This window comes from Apus apus, chromosome 7 (genome assembly GCF_020740795.1).
Source record: "Apus apus isolate bApuApu2 chromosome 7, bApuApu2.pri.cur, whole genome shotgun sequence".
Classification (NCBI taxonomy): Eukaryota; Metazoa; Chordata; class Aves; order Apodiformes; family Apodidae; genus Apus; species Apus apus.
Window position 1 is genome coordinate 3,977,485 of NC_067288.1, and position 26,849 is coordinate 4,004,333.

At 49.2% G+C, this 26,849-nt stretch overlaps 2 protein-coding genes and 1 long non-coding RNA gene across 6 annotated transcripts in view; 2 read left to right on the plus strand and 1 right to left on the minus strand.

The window, feature by feature from the left end:
- Positions 1 to 3,586: 3,586 nt before the first annotated feature.
- Positions 3,587 to 11,286, plus strand: TOR3A (torsin family 3 member A). The gene is made up of 6 exons (XM_051625805.1): positions 3,587 to 3,857; positions 4,191 to 4,304; positions 5,030 to 5,295; positions 5,896 to 6,068; positions 8,142 to 8,266; positions 9,045 to 11,286. The coding sequence occupies exons 1-6, from the start codon at positions 3,602 to 3,604 to the stop codon at positions 9,293 to 9,295; spliced, it is 1,185 nt and encodes a 394-aa protein (XP_051481765.1). The 5' UTR covers positions 3,587 to 3,601; the 3' UTR covers positions 9,296 to 11,286.
- Positions 11,287 to 11,396: 110 nt separating this feature from the next.
- Positions 11,397 to 26,849, minus strand: part of ABL2 (ABL proto-oncogene 2, non-receptor tyrosine kinase) — a 48,035-nt gene continuing 32,582 nt past the window's right edge. For all 3 annotated transcript variants that reach the window (XM_051625799.1, XM_051625800.1, XM_051625801.1), the window contains exons 3-11: positions 25,977 to 26,272; positions 24,984 to 25,256; positions 24,131 to 24,215; positions 22,277 to 22,454; positions 21,489 to 21,673; positions 21,043 to 21,195; positions 19,631 to 19,720; positions 18,761 to 18,934; positions 11,397 to 18,119 (exon numbers count right to left, since the gene is read on the minus strand). In XM_051625799.1, coding sequence (XP_051481759.1) covers positions 16,420 to 18,119; positions 18,761 to 18,934; positions 19,631 to 19,720; positions 21,043 to 21,195; positions 21,489 to 21,673; positions 22,277 to 22,454; positions 24,131 to 24,215; positions 24,984 to 25,256; positions 25,977 to 26,272 — 3,134 coding nt within the window. In that variant the 3' untranslated portion in view covers positions 11,397 to 16,419. The remainder of the gene's footprint in view (positions 18,120 to 18,760; positions 18,935 to 19,630; positions 19,721 to 21,042; positions 21,196 to 21,488; positions 21,674 to 22,276; positions 22,455 to 24,130; positions 24,216 to 24,983; positions 25,257 to 25,976; positions 26,273 to 26,849) is intronic.
- Positions 18,055 to 26,740, plus strand: LOC127387447 (uncharacterized). Of its 2 annotated transcripts, XR_007890125.1 has the most exons (6): positions 18,055 to 18,138; positions 19,303 to 19,445; positions 20,786 to 20,908; positions 22,303 to 22,379; positions 25,001 to 25,325; positions 25,957 to 26,740. It is a non-coding gene; the product is annotated as an uncharacterized LOC127387447 (long non-coding RNA). The 2 variants fall into 2 exon arrangements; XR_007890124.1 differs by lacking the exons at positions 20,786 to 20,908; positions 22,303 to 22,379.

Consider the following 26,849-nt stretch of genomic DNA (forward strand, 5'->3'; position numbering starts at 1 on the left):
GCTCAGGGAGCAGGACAGGATTCTTGCTTCTGTGTAAGCAGTTCAACAACTTAGAGAAACCAGAGATGCTTTTAAATTTTGAAAGGCTGAAATTGCTGGTTCTGAGAGCTGTTTTTACAAAAGCTTTGTTGTATTACTGCTGTGTAATTTTGGAGTGGTTGGCCTTAGTATCGGGGAGAATTCACATAACTGGAAGATTTTAAAGCATTTCTGATTGTATAATGAATATAATTCTACAGAAGAATGAAAAAACCCAACTTTGAGCCAATGGTGAACCAAAGAGTTTGGAAAATTAGTGCTTTCCCTGAAGGTCTTTCAAATTCTTTCCCTACAGATTTTTATTGATTTAAAAAATTAGAAATTAAAATAAATTCTTAGTTAATATATCCCAGGTATGAGACTGGTGCTCCATTGTTTTTTTCTTTGTGAAGTCTGAATATTTTTAAGAGACTGGGGATAGGACTTTGTGGGGAACAAAACTAAAGGAAGGGGGAAGGACTCCCTTAATATCATTCATTCTAGAACGTTTTATTTACAAGGCTCATCTGTGGCTGTATTATATTGACCTGCTGGAGAGAGACTCCCCTCTTGCCACCTTCTATCAAGAGTTCACCTATGGATGTGCAGAAGGAATTGCTTTGAAAACCATAAAAAGGTGGATGCTGGGCATTTCCCTGTCCTGTGGATCTAGCCTGTAGTATAAAATCCTGGATTACAATGTTCCCTCTTGAGTGTTTGCTGTTCCAAGAGTTGTTAGGGGTGCTGAATAAGCCAGGCATAACCGCATTCTTGTGGTGCTGTTTTTTCTTTCTCTTCAGATAACACCTGCGCTGTAAGACCTGACTGGACCTGAGATCGTGGATTTTTAATCATGTGGTTGCTGCTCATCAGGACTGCTTTGGAATAACCAGCCATGAGGTGAAAAGCCATCCATTTTCTCTTGATTTTTTCTCACTTCAGTGTCTTGTTAACCTCAGAGCCAGGTCAAAGAGAGTATAGAGTTAGCAGGTTATTAACAACTGCTCTGTTTTCCCCTTCAGCTCTTATGACATGCAGAGTTTGAGCACAGCTGATATCCCAGGAATTATGCCACTGTACCATGGAGCCCAGTCAGTTGTTTTAACTTTCAGAATGTACTTTCTCAAATTTTTGTCCTTTGAAAGATGGAAGCATCTATTTTTTTATGAAGTCTGTCCCTTTCTATAAGCTCTCTCCAGCTAAAGCATTTATTTCTGGGAGGGCAGAGTTTCATGTTACAGCTCTGATGGTTTGTTTTTTCATAAATGTGTAGAAATGCTCTTAATTCAGATGCTCCAACTAGTTTTCAGAAAGGCTGGTAGCAGTTTGCTGTGGTTACAGTCAGTTCGATTTTTTAATTGATTTATAAAATACAGGGTTTAGTTCTGTTACTGGAACTGGTGTTAAGGTTTAAGCCTGACTATTTTTGAAGCTGGAGTGGGCAATTGGGCTAATACTAGTCTTTTCATGCTGATGTGTAGTATCTATAGGCACCTGTAGATGGTGATGTGCTCCACTCCATGCCTTGGCAGTGCTGGATCCTGCTCCTCATCCACTTAAACAAGTGAATTGCTAGGCTAGATGGATTGTGTTTGTTATCCTCCTTATTTTTATTTTTCCAAGCATATGTAATAGCCTTAAAATTCTTTCTGTGTCTAAAGTATCTTGTCCTCGTCTCGGTTAGGGTCAGTTGTGGGTGGACTTGTCCTGCTGCTCAGTAACTTGTAGAGGTGTTAGTCTCTTACACTAATCCAGTAGTGGGACAGCTTAGGGTAAAGTGCAAGTTATAAGAGGCTTCTCTACTTTGCATCTCCCCTGCCCAGCTGAGTTAGTGTCCTTAGCATGGCAGCACTTACCAGTTGTGCTGTGGAGGGTTGAAGTCTGCCTGTTTCCAAAATCAAGGTTTGCAGGGGGTCCTAGAATCTCCTGCCAAAGCCTGAGCAGCCAGCCCTAACCACTGTGCTTGCTGCTTCCCTGCCCGGGTGAGGTTTTACAGCTCGTTGGAGAAAACCAGTGGTTGGTGGTGAGCTTAGTGGTAGTAGTGAGTTGTGCTTCGGTTCTCATACAAAAATTCCATGGTGATTCTGTGCTGCATTTATTTTCCTGGCTGCTTGAGTGGAGCCCGTCCTAGCTGTACTGGTGGGTGAAGGTGCACTGACGCATAAAGCAGCACTTTTTGGGGTTGATGAGGGATGACACACACCTGGTGTCCTGCAGCAAGCCCATCCATCCCAGAGCTTTGATCTGATGGTTAAACTGAGCTCAGGGCAGAGCAGGCAGCAGGAACACCCCGGGCAGCTCCCGGTGCTGCTGCTCTGACCCACCCCCTGCCTCCTGCATCCTTTGAGTCTTGCATCTGGGGAAGAACAACAGGTTGGGGGCTGACCTGCTGGAGAGCAGTGCAGGAGAAAGGGACCTGGGGGTCCTGGTGGACAGAAGGATGACCATGAGCCAGCCACGTGCCCTTGTGGCCAAGAAGGCCAATGGCATCCTGGGGTGTATTAGAAAGGGGGTGGTTAGTAGGTCAAGGGAGGTTCTCCTCCCCCTCTATTCTGCCTTGGTGAGGCCACATCTGGAGTATTGTGTCCAGTTCTGGGCCCCTCAGTTCCAGAAGGACAGGGAACTGCTTGAAAGAGTCCAGGGCAGAGCCACAAAGATGATGAAGGGAGAGGAACATCTCCCTGATGAGGAAAGGCTGAGGGAGCTGGGTCTCTTGAGCTTGGAGGAGACTGAGGGGTGACCTCATCAATATTTACAAATATGTTAAGGGTGAGTGTCAGGAGGAAGGAGCCAGGCTTTGTTCAGTGATGTCCAGTGATAGGACAAGGGGCAATGGGTGCAAACTGGAGCACAGGAGGTTCCATGTGAATATCAGGAGGAACTTCTTTCCTGTGAGAGTGACAGAGCCCTGGGACAGGCTGCCTAGAGAGGTTGTGGAGTCTCCTTTGCTGGACACATTCAAACCCCCCTGGACACGTTGCTGTGTGATGTGCTCTGGGTGACCCTGCTCTGGCAGGGGGGTTGGACTGGGTGATCTTTCGAGGTCCCTTCCAACCCCTGGGATTCTGTGATTCTGTGGTTCTTTGTGCCTGTTATTTTTGCATCCCCTCGGGAACAGCCCCGATGAACAACTGCGTTTGTGGCAGCCAAACTTCAGCTGGGCTGCTTCAAAACCAGATTATTTGCCTTCCCTGCCATTCGGTGTTGGTGCTGCAGGCTTGCCCGGGGTGGAGGGTGGTAGCGGTGCCGTGGAGCTTCCCTGGGGACCTTCCTAGGACATCTCCAGCCCGGCTGGAAGAGGAGCCACTCGCTTTCCTCCCAGCCACGGTCGGCACGACCTGGGGAGGAGAACCCATCCAAGTTTTGTAGGTCACAGCCCGGGTTCGTGTCGGGGCCGGGTTGGGCAGCGGGGGGCTGGGCACTGGGGGGCGGGCGGGTCCCGGAGCGTGTCCCCGGGTCCAGACGAGGCGGTGACACCTCCCCAGGGCCCGGAAGTGAGATCACGGCTCGGAGGCTGAAGGGGGAGGCCCAGACACTCGGCAGAGCCGGGCAGGGTCCGCTCCCAGCCGCAGGGATCCCCGCCATGGGCCTGAGCTCCTGCCTCCTGCTGCTGCTGCTGCTGCTGGGGGGCTCGGGGGGCAGGGACAGCCGAGGGACACCCCCGAGGGGGGCCTGGGAAGAGGAGGGGGAGCTGTGGGGCAGAGCGAGGTACGAAGCCGTGAAGAAGCACCTGGGGGCTGTGGGTGCTCTCTCCAAGAAGTACTGGCAGTACCTGGCATGCAAGGTTTGGCACGACGGCTGCGAGGAGGAGAAGGAGGAAGAGTCCAGTCCCAGGCCAGGTAAGCACCTTCCTCCTTTCTCTCCCTTGCCCATGTCTGGGGTTCAAACCCCCCACTCCCTCCAGCTCCTGTGGGTGCTGTCCTCCCACCCCCAGGGTTGCTGCCCTGGGCATCCCCCTCCCTGCTCAGCAGTCCCTGGGGTGCCACAAACACGTGTCTTGGTGTTAGCTGAACCAGCTGCTGCCCATTGGGTGCTGATTCCCCATCCCACAGCCCTGGCTGATCCCCTGCACCTGAGCAGAGGGCTGCCCTTAACTGGCTTCAGCTGAATGCCCACACAAAACACAAAGGCATTTGCTGGCACCTCTCAGCTCAGACTACTGCCTTTTCCAGGCTGGAGCTTGCCTCTGGTGGGCCAGGATTACCTGGAGATCCTCTCTGCCTGGTACTGCAGCTTCGGCAAGTGCTGCCAGACAGGAGACTGCCGGGTAGTCAACAACATCACAGGTAGGTGCTGTGCTGTACTTGGGAGACCTCAACCAGTGCTTGTCTGCTGTCTCTCTCTCTGTCATTTTTGTTTGTGGGGTTTTCTTCTTTTTAAAAAGGTGTATTTTGGCAAGCGGTGTAAGTAAAGGGGACTTCTGAGCAGGGTGCTGAGCTGGTGGGGAGGGCAAGGGGGTGAGCTAATTTCTGTTCCCCATGATTCCTTTGTAGCTGTGAGGCTGCAAGAGAGTTTGCACCTTGCTGTGCTTGCTTGCTTGTCTGCTCCTGTTTGCCACCAGCCCTGCCTCCACCCAGTGGCTCCCAGGCATATGAAGTGGGACCCAAACTGGCCCAGTATCCAGCCCCTGGTCTGGGGGGAGCACAGAGGGCTGTGTGTGAGCCCTGTGCAGGTGTCATTTTGTTTTGCTGGCCCTGAGATGTCTGGTATCTCTACCCACTGCTGGGAGCTTGTGAGGGAGTCATCAAATACCTCCTCCACTTCCCAAAGGAAAGAAGAAGTCAGAAGAAGATCTGTGTCTCTTTGCAGCCGGTGCAGGCAGGGTCCAGGCAGCCTGCCTCATTAACCCTGCAGCTTTAATGCCAGATATGTAATGTCCTTGCAGACAGGCAGCCCCACCAGGAGGGCCCTGTGGTTTTAGTGCCTGCCACGTTTTCTACTCTTACTCTCACCTGCAGCAGCAGCTGGGTTTGCAAGATAAAACTGAGCTCTTGGTCTCTCTTTCCTGCAGGGCTAGAAGCTGACCTCAATGAGCAGCTCCATGGGCAGCACTTGGCCAAAGAAGTTGTCATCCAGGCAGTGCAAGGGTTCCTGCAGAGCCCACAGCCAGAGAAGCCTCTGGTCCTCTCCTTCCATGGCTGGTCTGGCACTGGCAAGAACTTTGTGGCCCGGATGCTGGCCAGTCACCTGTACCGGGATGGGCTGAAGAGCGAGTGTGTCAGGCTCTTCATCTCACTCTTCCACTTTCCCCATCACAAGTACGTGGACTCGTACAAGGTGAGAGCCAACAACACAGTGTTGCTGTGGGGATGGCCCAGGGTGTGGGGTCTACCTGGGATGCAGTCCATTGTCTTCACAGCATTTGGGAGTTGTGAGCAGAACAGTGTTGAGAACACAGCAGTGTTATGGCATGCACAGCATCAAGGCTTTCTCCTCCCATGCTGCCCCTGGAGTTGTACGTTGGGGGTGTGCAAGAAGAATACACACCAGACAGCTGGTTCCAACTGACCAGAGGGATATTCCATACCATTAAATGTCATGCTTAGCAGTAAAACCTGAGGGGAGGGTGTTTTGGGGCAGGAAGCCATGGCTCAGAGCCTGGCTGGGTATCAGTAGTAGGTGTGATGGCCTTTGCATAATTTGCTTTGATTTCTTTCTTCTTCCTTTTTCCTTTGCTTATTAAACTGTCTTTCTCTTGACCCACACATTTACTTGCTTTTGCTTTTCCTGTTCTCTGCTGTCCCACGGTGCTTAGCTGTCAGCCAGAGTTTTAACCCTGGTTAATCCTGAAAGTGAATCCAGGCTCAGCCCTGGTCCAATCTCCAGGTGGCAGTGACTGCTGCTGGGCTTCTCACACCCCTCTCTGCTGCTCTGCAGGCTCAGCTGAAGAAGCAGATAAGTGAGACTGTGCAGCTCTGCAAGCAGTCCTTGTTCATCTTTGATGAGGCAGAGAAACTCCATTTTGGCCTCCTGGATGCCCTCAAGCCTTTCATGGTTCCCTATGACAAGGGCCAGGTGGATTACCGGAGATCCATCTTCCTCTTCCTCAGGTGATTTCTGGGTCCCCAAAGGGATGGGGAGGAAGAAAGTGATGGAATTTATCCCCTAAAGTGTGTGACATGAGGTGCTCAGGCTGTGAGAGGGGAAAGAGATGTTTAGCTTCTCCAAGAGGTGGTTGCCTCCTTGGTCAGTTTTGCTTATTGATGCTCAGCATCCTCCCTGGCTATGGGGCATTTGCAGGAGGAGCTGAGGTCCAGCTTAGCTGGGAAGCCTGAACTGGTGTGTAGCCTTTGAGACAAGGAACCAGTGAGAGTCAGAGCTAGTGTGGTGTCACCCGGTACCCTGGAGAGCTGAGCAGGGAGGTCCCATGCTCAGGGAGCAAAGCTGGGGCTGCTGGTCTTTGTGGGAAGTTATTGTAAGGTGTGACACTGTAGATTGGGAGCAGGAGGTGGGGAGTTCCCTGGCCGTGGTTGCAGGCTGAGGTGCTATCTGTCTGCTGTGCTGGGAGGGCTCATCTGGCATCCTCTCACCTTGTGGTTTAGTGGTTGAGGTTAGTGGCTTTCCCACCAAGAGTGAGGGAAGGATTTTGGCATCTGCACATCCCCAGTGCTATCCCAGGGGGGATGCACACAGAGGGAGAAGTGGGACATCTCAGACAGGAGACAGGCACATGCCTGAGGTAGCCAGAGAGAAATGCCAAGGAGAGACAAGCATCTTTGGTCCCCTTCAATTTAGGATTTACAGCCTTCAGTTTGGCTCTGGCAAGAGGTGTTCCCACAGGCTGGCAGTGTGCAGAGCATTCCTTCTCCATGTCCCACCATCCAGGAGACTGCTTTCACCTCCAAGCTTGATGGGTCCCCAAGGAAGCTTCTCTGCCCATGGAGGACCTGTACCTGTGCCAGGTGCTTGTGGAGCTGACCACGTTTCAGTCCTCCCTGCTGGGCTTCCAGCAGGAGCCACAGTGGAGGGGGCAGATTCTCCCTTGTTGCTCAGGCAGGGAGCATGTGCTGCTGGCTCTGCCAAGCTGACCTTGTGTCCTATGTGGCAAGCTGGGCAGGGGCAGGGGGACATCAAACCCATCGTGCCACCAAGCAGAGGGGAGCAGGGTGCCTTGAACTGCAGCAGTGTGTAATCTGTGGTGGTTTCATCACAGCTGGTGGCAGTGTGACACAGATCTTTTGTAGGAGGGCTGGCTTTGCCCCAGGGATCCTTTGGACGCCAGCCTGGTCCTGCAGCTTTGGCCAAGTTTGGATGATGAGGATGGGGTGGGACTGACTGGCTGTCCTCAGTCATACGAGGGCTGAGTTGGGAGCAAGATAAGTACAAGCTTTCTCCCCTCACAAGCCAGTGCAGAGGGAACAGTGGTGGCTTTTTAATTTTGCCTTCCCCCCATCTGGGGAATGGGACCAAAGTGCCTCTGAGCCTCCCACCTATACCAGCCCTGCAGCCAGCTGGTTCCCAGTGTCACCACCTCACTGGTGGCAGGACACCCTGGGGGCTGTTGCAAACCCCCCACCAGCACATGAGGGCTGCCTGGCCTTGAACTGCTTTCCAAGGGGAGGAGCTGCCCTTGGAACCTCAATGACTGTCCAGACCTCATGTCCCCCACCATGGTGCTGCCCCCATGGTTGGGTTGTCCAGAGTCCTGGGGTGGGAAATGTGCTGCTCTGTCCCTCTGCCAAGTCCTGGGCTGCTGTTTGAATCCCTGCCCTGGACTTTGACATCTGGTGGGACTCCTGCCATGTGCTCTGTCCTCTGACTTGGACTTTCAAGGGTAGCTTGTAAATAGTCTGGTGTGGGGCCAAGTGTCACTTGCGAGGTTGATGGCATCCCATCCAGGACAGGGCACTGATGGAGGATTCCACTGGCTCCTGGTCCTGCCCTGGGGGAGAAAACAGCTGCCCCAGGGTCTGGGCTGGCAGGATGGAAGATAGCTGGATAGATGGCTGCGGAAAGGGGCTTTTTTGGGGAGAAAGCTGGTTCCTCTGCTAATGTTTCATATGCTGATCCTACAAGGCACATCCTCCGTTGCCAACAGAATTGCTGAGGCCTGTCTGTAGGGGAGGCTGTTGGCAGCTCTCAGCTCTGGGGGCACAGCTGAGAAACTTCCCTTCTGTCTGCAGCAACCTGGGTGGCAACACCATCAATGAGGTAGCCCTGGACTTCTGGCGAGCCGGCCGGGCACGGGAGGAGATCTCCTTTGAGTTCCTGGAGCAGCGGCTGCGGATGGAGCTGCAGGAGCCTGCAGGTAAGAGCCAGACTCACTTGTGGAGTGATGTGGGCGGGCTGCCCACAAACCTGCTCTGTGCCAGCTCAGGCCCTTTTTACACAGTCCCATCCCCTTGCCAGGGGAGGTTTAAATTGGATATGGGGAGCAATTTCTTCACCCAGAGGGTTGTCAGGCCCTGGCACAGGCTGCCCAGAGCAGTGGTGGAGTCACCATCCCTGGAGGGATTTAAAAGCCATGTAGATGTGGTGCTGAGGGACATGATTTAGTGGTGGCCTTGGCAGTGCTGGGTGAACAGTTGGACTTGATGATCCTAAAGGTCTTTTCCAACAAAAACAATTCTACGCTTGTGCTGCGCGAGTGCACGTGTGCTGTGGAACAAGCCTTTATTCCAACCCACCAGGGTTGTTTGCAGCATGGGCCCCTTCCTTCACCAACATGAGCACAGCACTGCTGCAGCAGCGAGGCACACAAGGAGGGGGCTGGGAATCCTTCTGGCCTCCCTCAGCCCTGGATAGTGGCCAGGCTGTGACAGGCAGTCCATAGGGAAGTATCGAGGCTTTTCTGGGGATTCAGGCTTCTCTTGGCCTGAGATGGCCAAGCCATGGTAGTGTTCCGTGTTCAGACTAGGTTCTGGCCAGCTCTTGACACATGGGTGTCTCTCTCTCCCACCTCTTACGGCTGGATGAGCCAAGACAGCTCCCCCCAACCCACAAAGAGATGAGCCTTGCCTCACAGAGGGTTCCCAGCTCTTGGATGAAGACTCTGAAGATTTTTTTGGTCTTGCTTTTTGCTACAGAGAACAGTTACGCTCGCAGCCACCTCCTGGAAGAGAACCTGATTGATTTCTTTGTGCCATTCCTGCCCTTGGAGTACCACCACGTGAAGCTCTGCACACGGGATGCTTTCCTGGCCCGGGGACTTCCATACACCGAGGCAGCTCTCCACGAGGTGGCCAGCATGATGGTGTTTGTTCCCAAAGAGGAGAAGCTTTTCTCTGCTCAGGGCTGTAAATCTGTATCCCAGCGCATCAATTACTTCCTTCCTTGAACACCAGGTGGAACTACACCAGTGGTGAAGCTGGTTCTGCACTCTAGGAGCTGCTCTCCTTGCACAAGGTCAGGCGGGCAGATTACCCAGCTCAGGGACAGAGACTTAACCCCTTGTTACTCCAAGGGCTGTTTGCAGGGAAGGAGGTGCACCCTGCCCAGCCTTACTCCTGGGACATGGGGATAACCTGTGCTTGAAGTCTGTCTCGTGTTTTCAAGTCCCTTCTCTTAGCAGGTAGTAACCTGAAGTGGTGGTTTGGTTGTGCTGACACATGCTTTGTTTCACATGACTGGGGATGTCCAAGTCCTTGGTTTGTTACCATGTAATGGCGGCTTTGGACAGACTGGTCCTGTTAAGAAGGCCGAGCAGAAGCCACATCCTCATCCCTGACTTCACTTTTCTTGGTCACTTCACAAGCTCTCAAATTGCACAGAACTGTTTAGCTGGAGTTCAGGCTTTTCTCTCTTGCTTTCCTGCCTTCACAAGTTGTCTGCTGCTCAGGGACACTTGTGCCAGGATGATGGTTTGTGCAGGGAGGAGGACCCTGCATAGAGAAAATGACTGAGTATCTCCTCTGGAGATGTCAAATCTGTAGCTTCTCATTTTGGAGGGTCCCTCTCTCGATGGAGTCTTTCATTGTATGGAAGCAGCTGTGGGGATGAGGTGAACTTCTGCTGAAATCTTGTTTCTAAGCAGCTTGGTGAAAAGCCTGTTCACTGTGAAATGAAGAAGGGGAACCTAATTCCCCTTCCAAGGGCTGAGAAGGGCAGTTGAGGAGGATGGTGGCTGAAGGAACAGAGAAACTGGGTTTTCAGAGATGTAGTAAGCTTAGGGTTTTTCCTTGTTCTTTTTTTTTTTATGGGTTTTTTTGGTTGCTGTTGGGTTTTTTATTTGGTTTTGGTTTTTTTACTTTGTTTTTTTCCATTAAGTTGCATGGTGTGGTTTTTTTGGGCTGGTATCAGCATTACTACACCAAGGGGCTGTTTGCTGTCTGGGTACTTGCCCAGTGATAAGTAAAGTTTCAGCAGGACCAAAAAATTTCAACAGTGTTACAGGAATCACTTTGTGACCTCTAGGTCAAAACTCCCTTCCAACACAGCTGGGCTGGGGTGAGGAGGTGAGACAGCACACGCCAGGGACAGGGCTGAGCTCCCTGGACACCCCCTGTGTGGACCTTTGATCTATTTTAAGCTTTGAGCCTGGCTGTGGTGCCAGTAATGAGCAGAGTGACTTTTGGGAAAAGATTGACCAGACACGCTCACTGCTCCTGAGGACTTTGAGCTCGTGTTTCCCTCCAGGGCACGCTGGCTCTGTTATCTAACCAGGCTTCATAGTCCAAGGCAGCTGCTTTCTCACTGCTCAGCTGAGGCAAGGTTAGGTTAAATTTAGTTGTCACTAGACTGGAGCTTAGGGCCTGTGCCAGCATGTGCCGTTATTGGGTATTTTTAGACTTGGTTTATGGTTAATCTCATTCTTAATCAGCCTGGGAAGGAGCAGAGGAAGGTGCACCTAGGAAGGGAGGATGCAGCCCCATAGAAGGACCCAACAAGCTTGTGTTTTTTAAGCCAGGCAGAAAGTTTAGGAAGTTTTTAGTTAGTGAGCTGAAGTTTAGCTGCTTAGAAGGTTGTATACACCAGGATAACCCATGTTTTGTTTTGGTTTTTTTTACGTGGAAAAGAATCTTCACCTGCACAGGTTAGGCTGATGCTGTTTGCAGTGGGAGGGAGTCACTTGATCAGCCGTTGGGGCTGCTATGAAGTTGGTGTGTTAACCAGTTCTGACTCTGTTACTGTTTAAGGAGGTGGTGGTGTGACTAACAAGGGCAACTCTCAAACAATGATGCAAGACCCAGTGCTCTGCAGGTCACACTGGTGTGTTTGAGTATGGAGTGTTTGATTATGCAACCCCAACAGCAGGAACCACTCTACCCACGCCACGGCAATGTTAAGTTTAAGGCATAAATAAAGATCCTGCAATCTAACAGAATGAAATTATTTCCCTTCTTTAACAGGTTTATCATCGTCTTTCCTACCCAAACTAACAAGCTTCAGGTTAGTACCAAGTTACTTCTTTTTGTAAGAAAGAGCAGCACGCAGTCAGGTGGTTTTTGCCAATAAAATATTGCAACCTTTATTTAAAACAAAATGCAAATTGGCAAAACTTTGTGGAACGACAGGCAAAGAGGCCCTTCCACAGGCCTTGTTTACATCAAGTTTAACACTGTTCGCAGTTCACAGTCAGACGATAGTGAGAGAATTAAATTAGAAAAAAAACAACCAAAATATATTACAATAACAATTAAAAAACAAAAACAGTTGACAACACTGGTAGAGTGATTCGTGATGAACATGTTTGATTTTAATCCATTCCTGCCCTCAATGAGTTCACTACTGACACAAACAGCGTGCTGAGCCGACGGGGCTTTACTCCCTGTGCACAACAGAGACATTTTGGAAGAACAACCTCCTTTGGTACAGACATTTCTTACCACGTAGGTATCATAAATAAGTCGGGTGTCCCACAGCCTTGGATTTCCTCCCACGAGGGAAGAGGCTGAAGGATTTGTTCCACACTACGGGCCACTGGAGTGCAGCCCTTCCGTGCTGGACGGTGCCCGCGGCATTGCAGCGGGACTAGTCGCTACCCTTGGGTTTTCCTGCTGGGGAGCAGCAGGGTTGGGCCGAGTGCTTTGAAGAGAAGGCAGCAGCCTGAGACTTTTAAAAAAAAAAAAAAGATCTTTCTGGATCCACGAGTGTTTGTCACAGCTGCTGCTGCTGCTGCCTGGGAGTACTGACAGACGGGACGCAGAGCGCCTGGGTGCAGGGAAGCCTGTCTCAGGTAAGTGGTGCAGACATCAGTCTGCTTCTTTGACTGCCCAGGGTGACCCATCCTGCCTGCTCACACACCCACTGCCTGGCAGGGGATGCTGCTCTGGTAACACAGCAGTTCTGGGGCAGCCCCACACTCTGGGGTTTAGTTCCCACTGCCCACAAAGAGCCGTGTGCCATAAAACTCTTGCCTAAGGCCGCTGGACGGTATGTCAAGGGTGTGTGTGTGTGTGCACGTCACACCTAGATGAGGCTGGTGGTGCTCAGGAGACATGTCCCAGGTGAGGAGGATGGAAGCAGGCAGCCCCCTTTTCCCCCTGTGTTCTGCATCAGCCACACTGCTCCATTCGATTCTGCTTTCTCAGCAGCTAAATTAGATGCAGTCCCAAGACCCAAACTCTTAGTTCAGCTTCACCCTTGTCCCCACTAATGAAAATATTATTAAATTGAAGTGCTGCCAGTCAGGCAGCTGAGTGCACCACTTGGGGGCTAAAAAGGGTGTACTGTGCAGGAAGAAAAGAGAAATTGCACCTGTGAGGTGGCCAATTCCCCACAGTAGCTTGGAAGAGAAAGTGCCCCATGTGGACTCACTCGTGTGAGCAAGTGTTGTGCTTGGTGTTACTGCCCCTACGTGCTGCCATCCCCTGGTGCAAAGAAGGTTACTTCCTATTCTTGCCCGTGCTAGTGCAAGTGAGAGAGCCTGGCTGCAATTGCATCCTTACCCCATAGGGCTGCCTGACAGTGCTGAGGAAAGGAAACACAAACAGGAGTTCATGCCTTGATCCTAACCTCAAGAGTGGAGTGCGAGGTGCTCTTCATGGGGCAAATAACAGAGCTCCACCATCCTTATGTCACACTGAATGTGCTATGCAAGGCTGAAAGGCAGTGCAGCAAGGTGCTGCACTAGAGACTTAAGGCTGCATAGAAAGCCAGAACTAGCAGAAGGGAGAGGGGAACAAATTTAGGACAGTAGCTGTGGAAGGATGAACAACTGAATGGTGACTTACAGCAGAACCAGCTTTCCTATGCATCATCCTTTAGCTATCCTGCCAGAGGGCAGGGAAGAATTCCAGGTTGGGAATAAAACACTATTGGGCAGCAGAAGCAGCAGCAATTCTGCAGCCTCCTATTTAGGGGGACAAAACCCCAGTGTCAAGTCAGCGCTGCCTCTGCCACCATCTACCTCCCTGATGTTAGTAGGACCATAGGTAAGAGCAGAGCAAACATTCTCCATGACTGATGACAGGAAATCTCCAAATTCTACTGTTGTGTTTCTTTTCCCCTGGAGGGATCAGAACTGAATAGGTTTCTGTGTTGCCCAGAGAGGTTGTGGAGTCTCCATCCGTGGAGATACTCAAAAGCCATCTGGATGTGGTCCTGGGTGGCAGCTGTGAGTGGGCTCTGCAGGGGTTTGGTCCAGTAACATCCAGAGGTACCTGTCACAGAGGTACTGCCCATTGTCTCCGCCCTTGGGAGAGGAATCCAGCTGCCTCTGAAGGGAATTGGGGATGACCAGTGGAGGGGAACCAGTCCTTTGTGGGGGCACAGTTAGTTTCTTTGGAAGGGTGAGAAAGGGCTGAAAGAGGGGAGTTTTAGTAGTTAAAAATTCCAGCAATTGTTAGCTACTCTGTCACTTTTGCTGGAGCTTTTCTGGAAGCCTGGCATGGGGTGGCAAAGGCTTCTTTAAAAAATATTCATCAGAACTGGACTAGTAGCCTTAAAACTTTCTGGTTAAAATACCTTTCCCCTGAGGATCACTTCAGTTTCAGTCTGTCTGTGGTAGTAGTACAGTGATGAAACCACACGATTGTCTGCCAGGGCAAACAAGACCTGCCTTTCTGCCCCAAAAAAAGCTCCCCTGCCTTTCCACCTTGTGCTGGTTGTGAAGCAGTTTCACAAGCTGCCTTCCCTTTGCAGGTCACCTTCCCAAAGGCCATTAGTTTGGTGGGCAGCAATGCACACCTTCCATTAAGATGACTGAAAGAGATAAAGCACAAAAGCCTTCAGCAAAAGCTGATAAAAAGTCTAGGTGATAAGGGCTGGGTGCTCAGCTTCAGGGCTGAGGCTGCTGTGACAGAGCCCCAGGAGAGTCCTCCCTGTCCCACTGACCTGAGGCAAGTTGAAAATCCTACAGCAGGCTTTGTTGGGAGGGCTTGGTGCTGCTCAGTCAGGATGAGTAACTTGCATTTGTCTCTACTTCAGTACCACCAGCTCAGTGCAGTAAAACTAATTAATTCACTTTAATGCCTGTCAGTTGGGGTGGAGAGGGTTGCTTTCTTCCTCCCCATTTCACTTACTTGGACAGTGTAGCTCGCATCATCTGTTTTACCTCATCTGCTGTTCCACTGGTACACATTCAGGTGTTGTGACACAACTTTGTTTACTGTAGACCAGTAATAATATGAGGATTCTTAGATACCAGTCCATTTCTGAAGACTTGCCAGGCCACTGTTTCACTATGCTCTATGGAAAAAAACACTCTCTGAGACAGCCCGGCCTACTTCCAAGCACCAAGAGGCAATGGTTCTAGGCAGAAATGGAAGTGCCTAGCTTCTAAACTTGCACCTGTGCTCCAGCCCAACTCTAAATGCTCAACCTAAAAGCAGCACACCCACACTTTAAAAACAAGTTTAAAAAGCCTTTTAGCCAAAAATGACAAGATTTAAGGTGCAAAGCAAGCCAGATCCTCTATCATCACCACTAGTGTGAAGTGAGCAGCAGCATGCAGGGTAATGTGTATTTGGAGCCAGGTACCAGGCTTGTTTCCTTCTCTCAAAGCAACAATTGAGGTTTTCCTCCTTGCCAGGACAGTGACATCTTGGGGACTTGTGCGTAAACACGGAAGACTGGCCTCTGGAGGCCACAGCAGCCTACAAACACCACTAGGATCAAGGAAGGCAGCTTCAACCAGGTAGCTGCTTTCATTCTGGGATTGTCAGTAGGCACTGGAGACCGTAACCTAGCAGGAGCTCTCTGAGGCAGAGCCAGGACACTTGTCCTGTCCCAGGGAGAGGAGTGAGCTGTGTATGTGCATGTTCTTCAGGCCACAGCATGAGTCTGGCCTAGCCTTTAAGATACAGGAATCCATTTTAAAAAAAAAGATGCCTGTGATTAGCCTGTGTGCTGACATACCTGGTTACCTTCACATGCAGAGAAGCTGAAAGTCTGAGACTGGTAAGCACTAGGACAAATCCCAAGAAGCCATAAATGTTAGTGTTATGCCAAGAGGAGGGACTGGTCCAGGGAATCCTGCAGCAGCCAGGGTGTGTGGCAGGCCAGGCTGCACTGTCTGGCTCTGGGGTTGGTCCCACAGCATTGTGACCACTAAAGGAATGCAGGGAAGAGCCAGAGGTGATGGAGGTTCTGCCTTACCTACTGTGGGACCTCAAGGTGATGAAACGGAATTGGGAAGTCAACCCAGTAACAAGTTATAACAATCTAGAGCTTAAAAAAACCCAAACCAAACCACCCACCCCAAGAACAACACTGGCAAGTTGTGCAAATGCCCCAAACTACTCACAAAAAGACCATCAAGCAGCACCTGTGCTCGACCACTAGAAGTATCAACAGAGTGAAGGCTGTGGTGGGGAAGGGGTATTCCAGTGGTAAGCCCGCCCAGCATCCCTGACGCTTCCGATACAACGAAGATGAGAACGTGGTGGATGAGGTGGACAGGAGGGAAAAGGGAGAGGTTCATATAGTAACGAATTTTGCAGTTCTCATATACAGCAGCAACAGTGCTGTGGAAGCCATCTGGGCTAGTGCATCCACCTCCAGCAGCTCTGAATACTGTCAGTGCATTCGACCTGTCCCCTGCAGAGCTGCTCCAGCTCAGACTGCTTGGTACCAACCCAGAGGCTCCTCTGCCTGGTCAGGAGGCCACAGCATGTGTCAGTGCAGACAGGGGAGGCTCCGTACAGCCGAGCAGCCTGCAGCCACTCTGGCACTCCAGCTATCCCACGTCAAGCCATCCTTCCCAGAGCAAGAACCTGCTATCAGTTCTCCTGCCTCTCCAAGAGAGGAGCAAGGAACATCCTTCCCTCGCCATACCAAGCAGATTAGACTGACTAAGTAGGGACAAATACTCGATGTTCTGCCCCTTACAGCTTTAATCTACCCTCTCTCCATCCCCTTTTTTTTTTTTTTTGAGATGAACCTGTAAACGTGAGGAGAACTCAGTGATCTGAGGTACTTCACAGACTCAAGTATCAGTCTTTCCTTTTGAAAGCATCAGTACAGAAGAAAAGTCCCTCCCCCTCCCCCTGTGTGTGTTCCTCTTACCCCAACTGACAGTAGCTACCTTTGCACCACGTCGCTGATTTCCTGGACACAAGACAATAAGTTATTAAGGACGGGGTTTGCCCCAGGGGCACTAGCAGCTGTTGAGGACACCTGCAGCTCCTGCAGGCTGAGTTCCAGTTTGCTCACGGCTTCCCGGAAGGCAAATTTGTTGCGTGTGTGGGGGATGCAGTCCACGTAGCCTGAGCAGTAATCCAGCAGCTGGTGCCCTGTGTCCACCAGCTGGCTGTTGGGCGTGGGCTCGGCGATGGCGCTCGAGAGGAGATCCGCGCACTCCAGCAGCGCTTCCTTGCTGATTTTGTCGGCGGAGATTTTCTCAGCTGCCTGTTTGGTCTTTCGTAGTGTGACTTTGGCTCCAGCCGAGCCGTTGGCCATTTTCACCGGGGAGGTGGAAGACGAGGACAGAGGCACTTGAGGTGGAGGCATCACTGGCCTCCCAGATTTCCCACCAACAGGTGCTGCTGCTGCCGCCGCCGCCTTCTTAGTCCCTTCGCTGGATTCCAGTCCTTGCTGCGCTCCCGCCACGTTGTTCAGCTCTTCTGCTGCCTCAGAGCAGGCAGCTGGCTGTTGCAGGAGCCTCATCACTGGTGGTGGAGGTGGAGCACACTTTGGTTTTACCCGTCTGGGCCGGTCCCTGTCGCCAGAAGAAGTGACCTGATGCTCAGATAAGAGCTTAAATTTATTACCCTGAGAGTCTGTGCCAATGAGCTGCACGTCTGCTGGAGAGTGTTTTAGAGTGGGTGAGATTAGGACTGGCACTTTGTGGTTATGAGTGGTTGGAAGTATTGCTGCAGCCTTTACTGGAGATGACCACCCCGGTCTCTCGCCATCCTCAGGGACCCCTTGCCGTGGGCCGCTGTTTTTTTCTTTGCCCTTAGGAGCTGCTGCTAGCCCTGGACCCTCCTTTTCTTCTGCTGCAGAGGGGGCTCGGAAGGGGAGCGCTGTGGCGCCCCTCGGCAAGAGTTTGGCTTTTGGTCTCTCTCTGGTCAAGGCAGGGCCTTCTTCAAACCTTTTGGGAAGCAGGTCATTGGCCCTCCCTGTGCTCTCATCGGGCTGAGAGGAGGTGGACACTGTCCGTTCCAGCTGCATTTTTGACCTCTGGGAATTTCTGGGAAGGGTCATTGCCATCCTATCCTGCTCTGGAAGCCCTGAGGACATGGAAGATGTAGAGTTTGACCTTGGAAAAGGCTTTGAAGCTTCTTCATTGCCGGCGGGTTTTCCTGCTCGTAAACCCAGTGTCTTTTTAATCAAGCGTGGTGTGAAGAAGCCAGTGATGCCCGACCATCCACCACTGGTGCTTATGCCCCCACCACTGCTGGTACCAGTGCCATCATCATTGTAGAAGGTCCTCTGCACAAAGCCCCCACCATAGCACTTGGGTGGTGCCAGGCTTGCATCCTGCTGCACGGGAGGTAAAGAGAACCCATCCACCTGCTGCAAGGAAGCAACAGATGAAAAGTTACCCGTCAGCTCGTATTTCTTATGGGGCTGATTCTCCATCTCCCGGAAGGAACTGCTGCGCTTGGGAGGTGTGGGAGCATTCCTCTTCTTCATAAAGGAGCTGAAGAAGCCACCTTTTCTGTCCCTGGTGAACGTGGTCTCTTTGGCATCCTCCAACAGGCTGCTGGGTGACTTGTCCCTCTGCTTGCGGGGCAGCGCGGGAGACCCGCCTGCTGGCTGTGTGCTTCTGATGAAACCTGGGCAGAAGAAACACGGGTGAGTCTGCAAATCAATTCCCATTTCCACTTCCCTATCCTGCAGTGGGATTTATGGGCCTGGCATATTTAAGCTGCTCAGGTCCTGCAGAAATAGGTTGAGAGGGGAAGTCAGCACGTTGATTTTTGTGCAAAGCTGGTGGGATTTTGATCTTTTTTTTGCTTTTTTCCCCACTTCTGCATGCATGACTTGACTGGTGTCTGCACAGAGGAGGCCACTGAGGAGGGAATTTAGGAGAAAGGGAAGTTGCTCTTTTCTTCCAGTTTCTTATTCCCTTCCTGTAGTGTTTTGTTTGTTTTTTTTTCCTCCATCCCTAAATATCACAAGTATAAAAGAAAACCTCTTGTTGCATTGTCAACTTGAGCTTTGAAGGCGTCATTTACAAAAAAGCAGCTGAACTAAACTGAAAAGGAAAAAAATGGGTTTACTTAAAGAACACTGAACAACCTGCAGTGGTTTCTATTTGCTAGGACAGTAAATTAGGCTGCTGAGGTGGCCAACAGCCCTAATGATATAACAGCACAAAGCACCTTCCCACACCATGTTCTTCTGTTTTCTAGCAATTCCCACCAGCAGCAAACTTGTCCCAGGACATGTGGCCTCACTGTCCCAGTGCCCATACCTGGTGCTGAGCTGGAAGTTGAGTGTTCCACAGTATCTTGTGTTCCTTCAATGTTCTCCTTGTTCTCTGCCTGTTTCTTCAGTGTTCTAGTCTTGGAGGGAAGCATGGGTAACCGAGGCAAGTAAGGAACTATGGATGAGGAGGAAGCTGTTCTGCCAAGCTCCTCTGCTACCTCTGTGAGGACAAAAAAAAACCGAAACAAAACAGTTGGAAAAAAAAAGTTGGAAAAATAGTTGGAACAGAGACTGGCAGTGGGAAAAAACCCCAGGTCATTACTGCAAACCTAAGCTGGCAAGAGGAGATACATAACTGAGAAGTACATAGTTTATGGGTTAATTTTTGCTCAGGTCCACAAGTATTCAGGACTTGATGTTTTTCATAAGACTTTCAAATTCATTTATGTCTTTGTAAATTCAGAGAAAAAGAAACAGTGGTAGGATCTGCACAAGAAGTCTGGTACAAACCCAGCTCTCTGCTAGGTTAAGGGTTGCTCAAGAACTGAAGACAGCAATGAACATATTTGCCTCTTGTTTTTAATTAAGGTGCCTGCTGTGGATGCTTCTGGGATCCCCCACAAATTGTGTCCTCTCTGGATCTAGATCTAAGGTGCTCTGCTTGAGGCAATTCCCTCCACCTCCCTGTTGGAAACAAAGACTGCATGTTTCCTTCCCAACATCAACACAAGGTATGTGACTGAAAAACACTGGAAAAAGCCCACAGCCTCCTGGTCACAAGAAATTAAGTAAGGGACAAAGCCTCTCACAACCTCCACAGCTAGCAGATAAGCCTGAAGAGCCCATCCACAAGAGGCAGCTCTCTGGGGTATGAATTCCAGTGCTGATTCAGAAATAAAGCAACAGGGGCTCTCACCCTCTGAGATGCTGGAGTCGTGGAACATGGTTTCAAAGGCCTGGTGGGTCTCAGCAAAGGAAGGTCGGTCTGGTGGGTTCCACTTCCAGCCTGCAATGGGAGAAGCAGAGTAAGTCTCAATGTCTGAAACAGGTAGGGGATGATTTTTTATTGTGTCCAAGGAGACAGAAAATACATTTTTTCTCAACTACAGTCAGGTTCTCATCTCCTACCATTAAACAGGCTTAAGAGTCATTCACAGATATTTCCAGCAGCAGTCACCCTACTGTGTCCTAAAAAATAGGTCTCAAGAGGAAGGAATCAGTTCTAAAAATCCCAGTTCTCTGCCAACTCCACAGCTTTCTCTGACCTCCCTGTCCCTCTTCCTAATATTTTTTTGCAAAGAAGAGTTCCATGTTTGCTACCCTGGCTGTTTGAACTGAACTCATCTAACCCAGTCATAGATAACTGTGTGTGAAAAGCTCCAGGCAACGTTCTGCTCATACTGAAATTCAGTCAGAGCCTTCAAAAAAGAGAATGTGTGCACCTTGTGGGGGAATGGGGCAGGAGAGGGCATTGCTCCAAGATGGAGCTTGGAAAGTTATGGAAGGGTATCATGGTGAAAAGTGTAATTTCTTGTAGTTGACATCTGCACTAGGGGAATGCATTCTGGAAGCACTATCTGCTGATATCACTAGAGGGTCTGGAGAGTGACTGGCATTCTGCTCATATGGGGCTGCATTAATATAATCCAAATTCCCTGCTTTGGGGCTATTTTCAGCTTCCTATTGTTTGTGAAACAATATCCTTCATCGTTACTCAGCTTCTTTCTTTCCTAACTGCAGTTCACCCTGACTTTCTTGGCCATGCTTAGTCAACAGCATGTTTTGCTCCCTAGGATCTTCAGCCTTTTGCTCAACACGTTCTCTGCTCTGGCAGGCCTGAAGGAGATTGGCAACACTCTTAAACTCTGTTGCTCTCTTCCCACAACACATTGTATCTTTTGGTCTTTTGTCAGTAGATTTTCAATTTGTTATGGAGCATGAGGGAGCTTTTCATGGCCAATACTAAGTAGCATGCTTAGAGGAGGATTGGTTTTGTACAGCCTTGTCAACTCCATGTTCCCTGCACAGGTGCTGTGTTTGCAAAGAACTAAATCTTTTGGTTATTCCACAGTCTACTGACAAACTACCAGGACTGTCTGCCACAAAGTGCTACCTAACTGTACTCAGAGATGGCAGTTTTTGAAAGTGAATTCTTCTACCCTAGAGACCATCCTCATTTTGCATCAGTAACCAGGTATGTCTTAGGAGACAGGGCTTTTTCCACACTAGCTAACAAAACAGCACCGAGCAGCAAGGACTTCAGAGTTAAATACAGATTCTTCCCACCCTTCCTAGGCTTTGTCCCCCAAATTAGAAGAAGATACTCACATGCCCTCATCAGTTCATAAACCTTTGGAGGGCACCCCTCTGGTTGTTCCATCCGATAGCCCTTTTCCAGCAGATCATACACCTGAGAGAGGTCAATGCCCGGGTATGGTGACATCCCATAGGTAGCAATTTCCCATAACAGCACCCCAAAGGCTGCAAAAGGAGGAAAACAAGATTCCTGGTCATAAGTCTGCCCTCCCCTTGCATTGCTCGGCACATTGTGGCCTGTACAGCAGCTCGAGGAAGCATCATTTTCTTGCAGACAGTTCAGGCCAGTCTAGGTGAAGACATTACATGCTAAAAATGCTGCTGGTTCATGAAGCTGTGGCCTGGCTTTGTGACTGTCTCCTCCTCACATATTTCTGTCTGGGCCAGGAAGCAAGTTACTGTCTAGGCTGGCAGAGAAAAACAGAATGAAAAAGAACACTGAAGTGGAGTTGTCTTACCCCACACATCCGATTTGATTGAAAAGGTGTTATAGGCCAGGCTCTCAGGAGCTGTCCATTTGATTGGGAACTTGGCTCCAGCATGAGCTGTGTAGGTATCTCCAGTCATAAGGCGACTTAAGCCAAAGTCAGCCACCTTCACCACATGATTTTCTCCAACTAAGCAGTTCCGTGCTGCCAGGTCCCTGTGCAAAGGAAAAGAAGCACACTCCTTTACTGGAGCAAGAGCAGGACTTCTGAATACAGTCTTGTGGTTCCTGAATCAGGAAACCCTCTATAGGTGAGTTTTGCTCTGAGCTGTGTCAGAAATTGGCTGACTTGTTCTCAGGAGCAATAAGGTAAGCCAGGATTAGGGTTCATTCTTCAAATTCTATTAAATTTCCAGGAATGATAGCTGTTATGACGGGAAGCTTATGTTTCCTGAGAATAAGGTGCAACCAGCAGCTTATCACACACAATAGCAGCTTTATGGCATGGTTTTATCTCACTGGAGTAAAACAGGGCTTGGGGTTGACAGTGCCTGGCACACAGGGGGTACATCAGAACAGGGCAACACCAGCTCTCCTAGCTGTCAGGCAGCTGGGTACAAGATTTTAAGTCTTTTATGGAAGTCACAGGGGAAGGTATTGCAAGACAGTATTGAAACCAGAACAACCAAAGGATAAGCCAGTGTGAAACCTATCTTTGGAAGAAACATCCCCAAATGAGGAATTCCTGAGCCACTGTGCTGGTGGCCTGTTCAGTCACTGCAGTCTGAAACTGGACCAGCTTGACATGACTTTACCCACCTGTGAATGAAGTTCTTCTTCTCCAGGTACTCCATGGCAGAGGAGATCTGGGTGGCCATGTAGAGTAGCACAACAGCACTCACTTCCTCCCGATTGCATTCCCGTAAGTAGTCTAGCAGGTTCCCATATGGCATGTATTCTGTCACAATGTAAAAGGGTGGCTCCAGGGTACACACACCTAGCAGTGGGAGGAGGGAGGATGTGAATAAAACTTCCCTTTCTCCCTAGTTTACCACTCTTTCTGATTTAGTATCCATTTGTTGTATGTTGTAGTGACGAGTGTTTCCCTGAAAAGTGAAGACTTCCATCTACAAGACCCAGATCAATGCTGCCCAATTTAAAATTCAGAGCTTCCATCTATTTACCTGTTCATCCACTTCATGGGTGCAGAGAAGCAGGCCCATCAAAGCAGCACTGTTCCTAATTTCTACACCTGAAGGAGCAGTGCTGTTCTTCAGACAGTTACAGGATGAAATAAGAGCTATTTTGAACACGAGACTTCCTTTTCTTCCCCTCTCTTCCTTTATAAAGCTAGAGAGGGGCCAACTGGACACAGGTACCTGTCAATTGGCAAGATTTCCAGACTGAAATGTCACTACAGAGTAATGTGAAGCACTCCCACGTGTGCTGGCAGGCAAGTGATCAGCACGGTGGGATCTGCTCCTAAAGCAGCATTCTCACACATTCCTGGGATTACTACTTGCTACAGTCATCACAGTTATGTACCAAGTATGTATCAGTGGAGGAGGAGGGCAACAGGATACTCATGTCAAATCTCTGTGAACTGCCCCTGCAGCTCTGCTAAAGGCCTGCTCCTGCCCTTACAGGGGCAAAACACAACTATGCTGTGCATCACAAAGAGCAAAACTGCCTCTCTTTGATGAGAAAGCTCTTGGTCTCTACCCCTGGAACCAGACAGGGCTAGGCAGACACTTCATCTGTGCCCATTTTTTAAATGGGTACAGAATAGTTGCCATTATTAAAAGCCTTCACATTCTTCACATTTCTCCTTTCATCCTAGGCTTGGTTTGACAGCTTTGCTCCCGAAAGCAGCAAAAGTCCAGAGGCAATTAAACACTAGTACAGCTTTAGGATGTCTCCTTAAGAATCTTGGTACATGTAGAATTAACAGCTATGCAGACTATTTCATAGTGATCATCATACCCTGCATTTGCCAGTGAGACAAACAGGGCACAGCCAGCCTGTACAGCCTGCAGATTTCTTCTGCTGCTTGATCTGACTTGCATCTCCATTGCCTTGATCTCATGGACTTATTTGGTGTGACACAAAGGGTCCCTTAGGACAGCAGCAATCTGATGGTCTTCTGCTTCATTAGGGACTAATTTATTCTAGTCAGTGCTGCTTTTTCTACAAATGCCTCTGATCTGAGAAGTTTGAAGAACACTATTTGTCATGCTTCCAATATCTTTTTTTTCCTTTGGCTATTCTTGTCATTTTTGTTCTGTTTTATCAGAAAAAGTAAGTTATGGGAAATAATTTTGAAAATCTGATTTAACACAGCAGAAAAGGAATCTGACCCTGATAACTGAACCCTGGGGCATGTCAAAGGCTAAAGGTACAAACTAATAGGACTGATATTGCATACTTTGCTATAATGCATAGTTGTGCCTCAACAGCAAAGCTGTCTGCTCTAAGTGACTATATTTGATGTTTCATTTAGAATTAGTGTCTCTTGGCTCCAATACCATATAAATAATTAAAGTGTCAAAAATACCATCCCAGAACCTGATGTGATTCGTAAAGTGATATAAATACTGAAAATCTGCCACTGCTTTAAACAAGACAGATTTCCTTTTGGTGGAAGGAACAGAAAGAGCAAGGAATTTCACTAACCTAACAACTGCACTAGGTTTGGGTGCTTGATCTCCTTCATCACAGCAGCTTCTTTCAAGAACTCCTCCACCTCCATGGTATCTTCCTAGATAAACAGAGAGGCAAAAGAAGAGAAAAATTCATCTTCATGATGGATTCAAGGACTGCTGAACACCACACATCATAGCTGAAGTTAAATAATGGCATCCTTGCCTCCATTCTGCTGTTTTGACTTTGGTAAAAGCAAAATACAGCCCTGAAAAGCTGGCTGGCCTGCCAAGTGACAGACCTGCAGTACCCTGAGAGCACTAGGCTTTCTTGTCTGGTAGCTATTGTGCCTGCCAAAGCAGTTGTGGCTGGGCAGAGGAAGACTCTCACTATCACTGGCTTAGCTCCCCTACTTAGCCATAAAAATTAAGCTTGAAAGCTCCCTTCCTTAGGGGGTATGTAGAATTGTAGGTGTTGATGCTGAAACATCAGAAGGTTTTGAAAAGGAAGATAAACGGAGAATCTGAATTTTTCCAGGAGTAGGGGAGAGGTTGTAGAAGATACTTCCAATACTTTTGAGTTCTTAAAGCTTCCACAGCTCTTCTGAGGGAAGGGAAGTGGACTGGGCATCCATTTCTACAGATCTGACTTGGGACATTCCTGCAGGAGCTTACTGGGCCAAAATGTCAGTTGTTTCTAAGCCACAAGTTTGATAAGCTGACTTTGTTCTGCAAAGCTCCTCTCAAGCATGGATTTTATAGACAACAGCACCTTCCGTTTTCTGATGCTCATATCATTAGGAGATATAAGTGAGAACGTTACAATTTCCTTACTCTTACCATAAATGGTGACCAAACAAACAGTGTGTAACAATCTGAAACCTCACCTTTAATGTCTTCACAGCAACTGTGAGGTTGTATTTCTTCCAGACACCGACGTACACCTCGCCGTACTGCCCTCCCCCCAGTTTGTGCTTCATGGTGATGTCAGTCCTCTCCATCTCCCACTTGTCGTGGATGGGGGACACTCCATAGACAGTGGGCTTATTGCACTTGGGTGCTGGGTAATGCAAAGTTGTCACCAGTCCATCTGCTACTGTTGAGTGATGGTGCACCAGCTCTGCCAGCGTGCTGAAACGGCTTTCTGCTGTCACGTATACCTGTTAAGAATGAACCAGAATCTACTTAAATGAAGGCAGCTGCAAGATTTCAGTAACACTGGGAAACAGGTACAGTAAAAACATTCTAGCAGGTTTAAAAAAAAAAAAAAAGAAACAAACAAGCAGGTAAGGGAACCAAATTTTAGAGTGTTTGTTCCCAATTTTTAAAATATTCGTTCCCAAATTTTAGAGTATTTGTTCCCAGGTTGTTGGGCAAATTAATATTAATCTGTGGGATTTTTTTACCTGCAGAAGACTGCTAGATATAAGCTATCACTTGAGAGCAGTGCTGGCTCCTGCCTGATGCTTTCCAGGACTAGAAACTGCAATTCTTGCACTTGGCTGCAAGGCCACTTTCTACATCACTCAACACATCGGACTGTTATTTGATCAAGGTTTCAAAATGATGATCAAAACTGCTGACTTCCCAAAGCTCTGGTTGTTCGGACTGGATCAAGGGAGAGATATCACATCAAGCCACAACTGCTTTGCTCCCTAGCTGCTGTCAGCCAGGAAAAGTACTGTCTGCACTTCCTCCAAAGGGGTGTCCCATGAGTCACCCCCGAACACTTGGAACGTGTTCTTTATTTATATAAACCAACCAGGGGGCCCTTTTTCTGCCTCACCCACCCCTCTCTTAACAGTCTATGACTTGAGATTCTGTGCCACCTCTTCATAACCTCATTTCCTCTCCTCACAGCATTACCCAGAGATCCTTACCTTTCCATCTGAGGTGGTATTGATCCTGTAGTGGTAAACACGTCCCTCGTACCTGAGCGAGATGGACAGCTGCCCTGGGCTGCTCTCGCTTTCCCGGACCAGGAAGCTGCCATTGATGAGGCTGCTCAACAGATACTCTGCTGCGCTGCGTGACACCGGCCCGTGGTACCACGAGTGCTTTTCCAGGCTGTTCACTGGTGTGATGTAGTTGCTGGGTACCCAGCCCTGCCCGTTCTTCGAACGTACCTCGCTCCATTCACCGTTCTGGTTGTAACCCAGGACTCGCAACTTCTCGCCTGTGACCAGAAAGAAGAAGAGCAAAATCAGCACAGTGCAATTTGGGTCTCACTAGGGGAGATACTCATTGTCAGCTGAGTGAGCCTGGGTTTGTAGCTTAGCAATACAAACCTGAAGCAGATGTAACTAAACTGCTATATACAAAGTATTTATGAAGTAAAGTTTCAGACAGAATCTGTAGGATACTGTTCCCTAACTTACTGCAGTGACTGATGAACTCAAAAAGCTTCCTGTCCAGCTTTTTAGACTAGAAAGACTTTTTTTCCTGGAGGGATGACATTTGTCTCCATCCTGAAGCCTTAAATAATGTGATTTCAAACAGTTCTGCAGCAGGTCATGTTCTGATACCACCCCTGAACAGAAACAGAAAATCCCTGAAATTCTTAATTCTTGATCTTCCTCCAGTTGAAAGTGCTGAATTCTTTTAACATAAATAATGTAAAGGTTTTCCTCTCTCCCTCCCTAAACCTGGTGTCTCAACAGGCTGGTGATTTTGGGAGCCTAGAAAGGGACACTGGGATGGGCTGCTGGGCCATGTCACACAGAGCTGTGCCTGTACCGGGAGAACTGCCCAGC

Bases quoted from the DNA above. Each gene is read 5' to 3' on its own strand.
- TOR3A (XM_051625805.1), top strand. From the start codon at position 3,602: ATGGGCCTGAGCTCCTGCCTCCTGCTGCTGCTGCTGCTGCTGGGGGGC. The intron at 5,296-5,895 runs GTGAGAGCCAAC...GCTGCTCTGCAG, and splicing joins AGTACGTGGACTCGTACAAG to GCTCAGCTGAAGAAGCAGAT. The intron at 6,069-8,141 runs GTGATTTCTGGG...TTCTGTCTGCAG, and splicing joins TCCATCTTCCTCTTCCTCAG to CAACCTGGGTGGCAACACCA.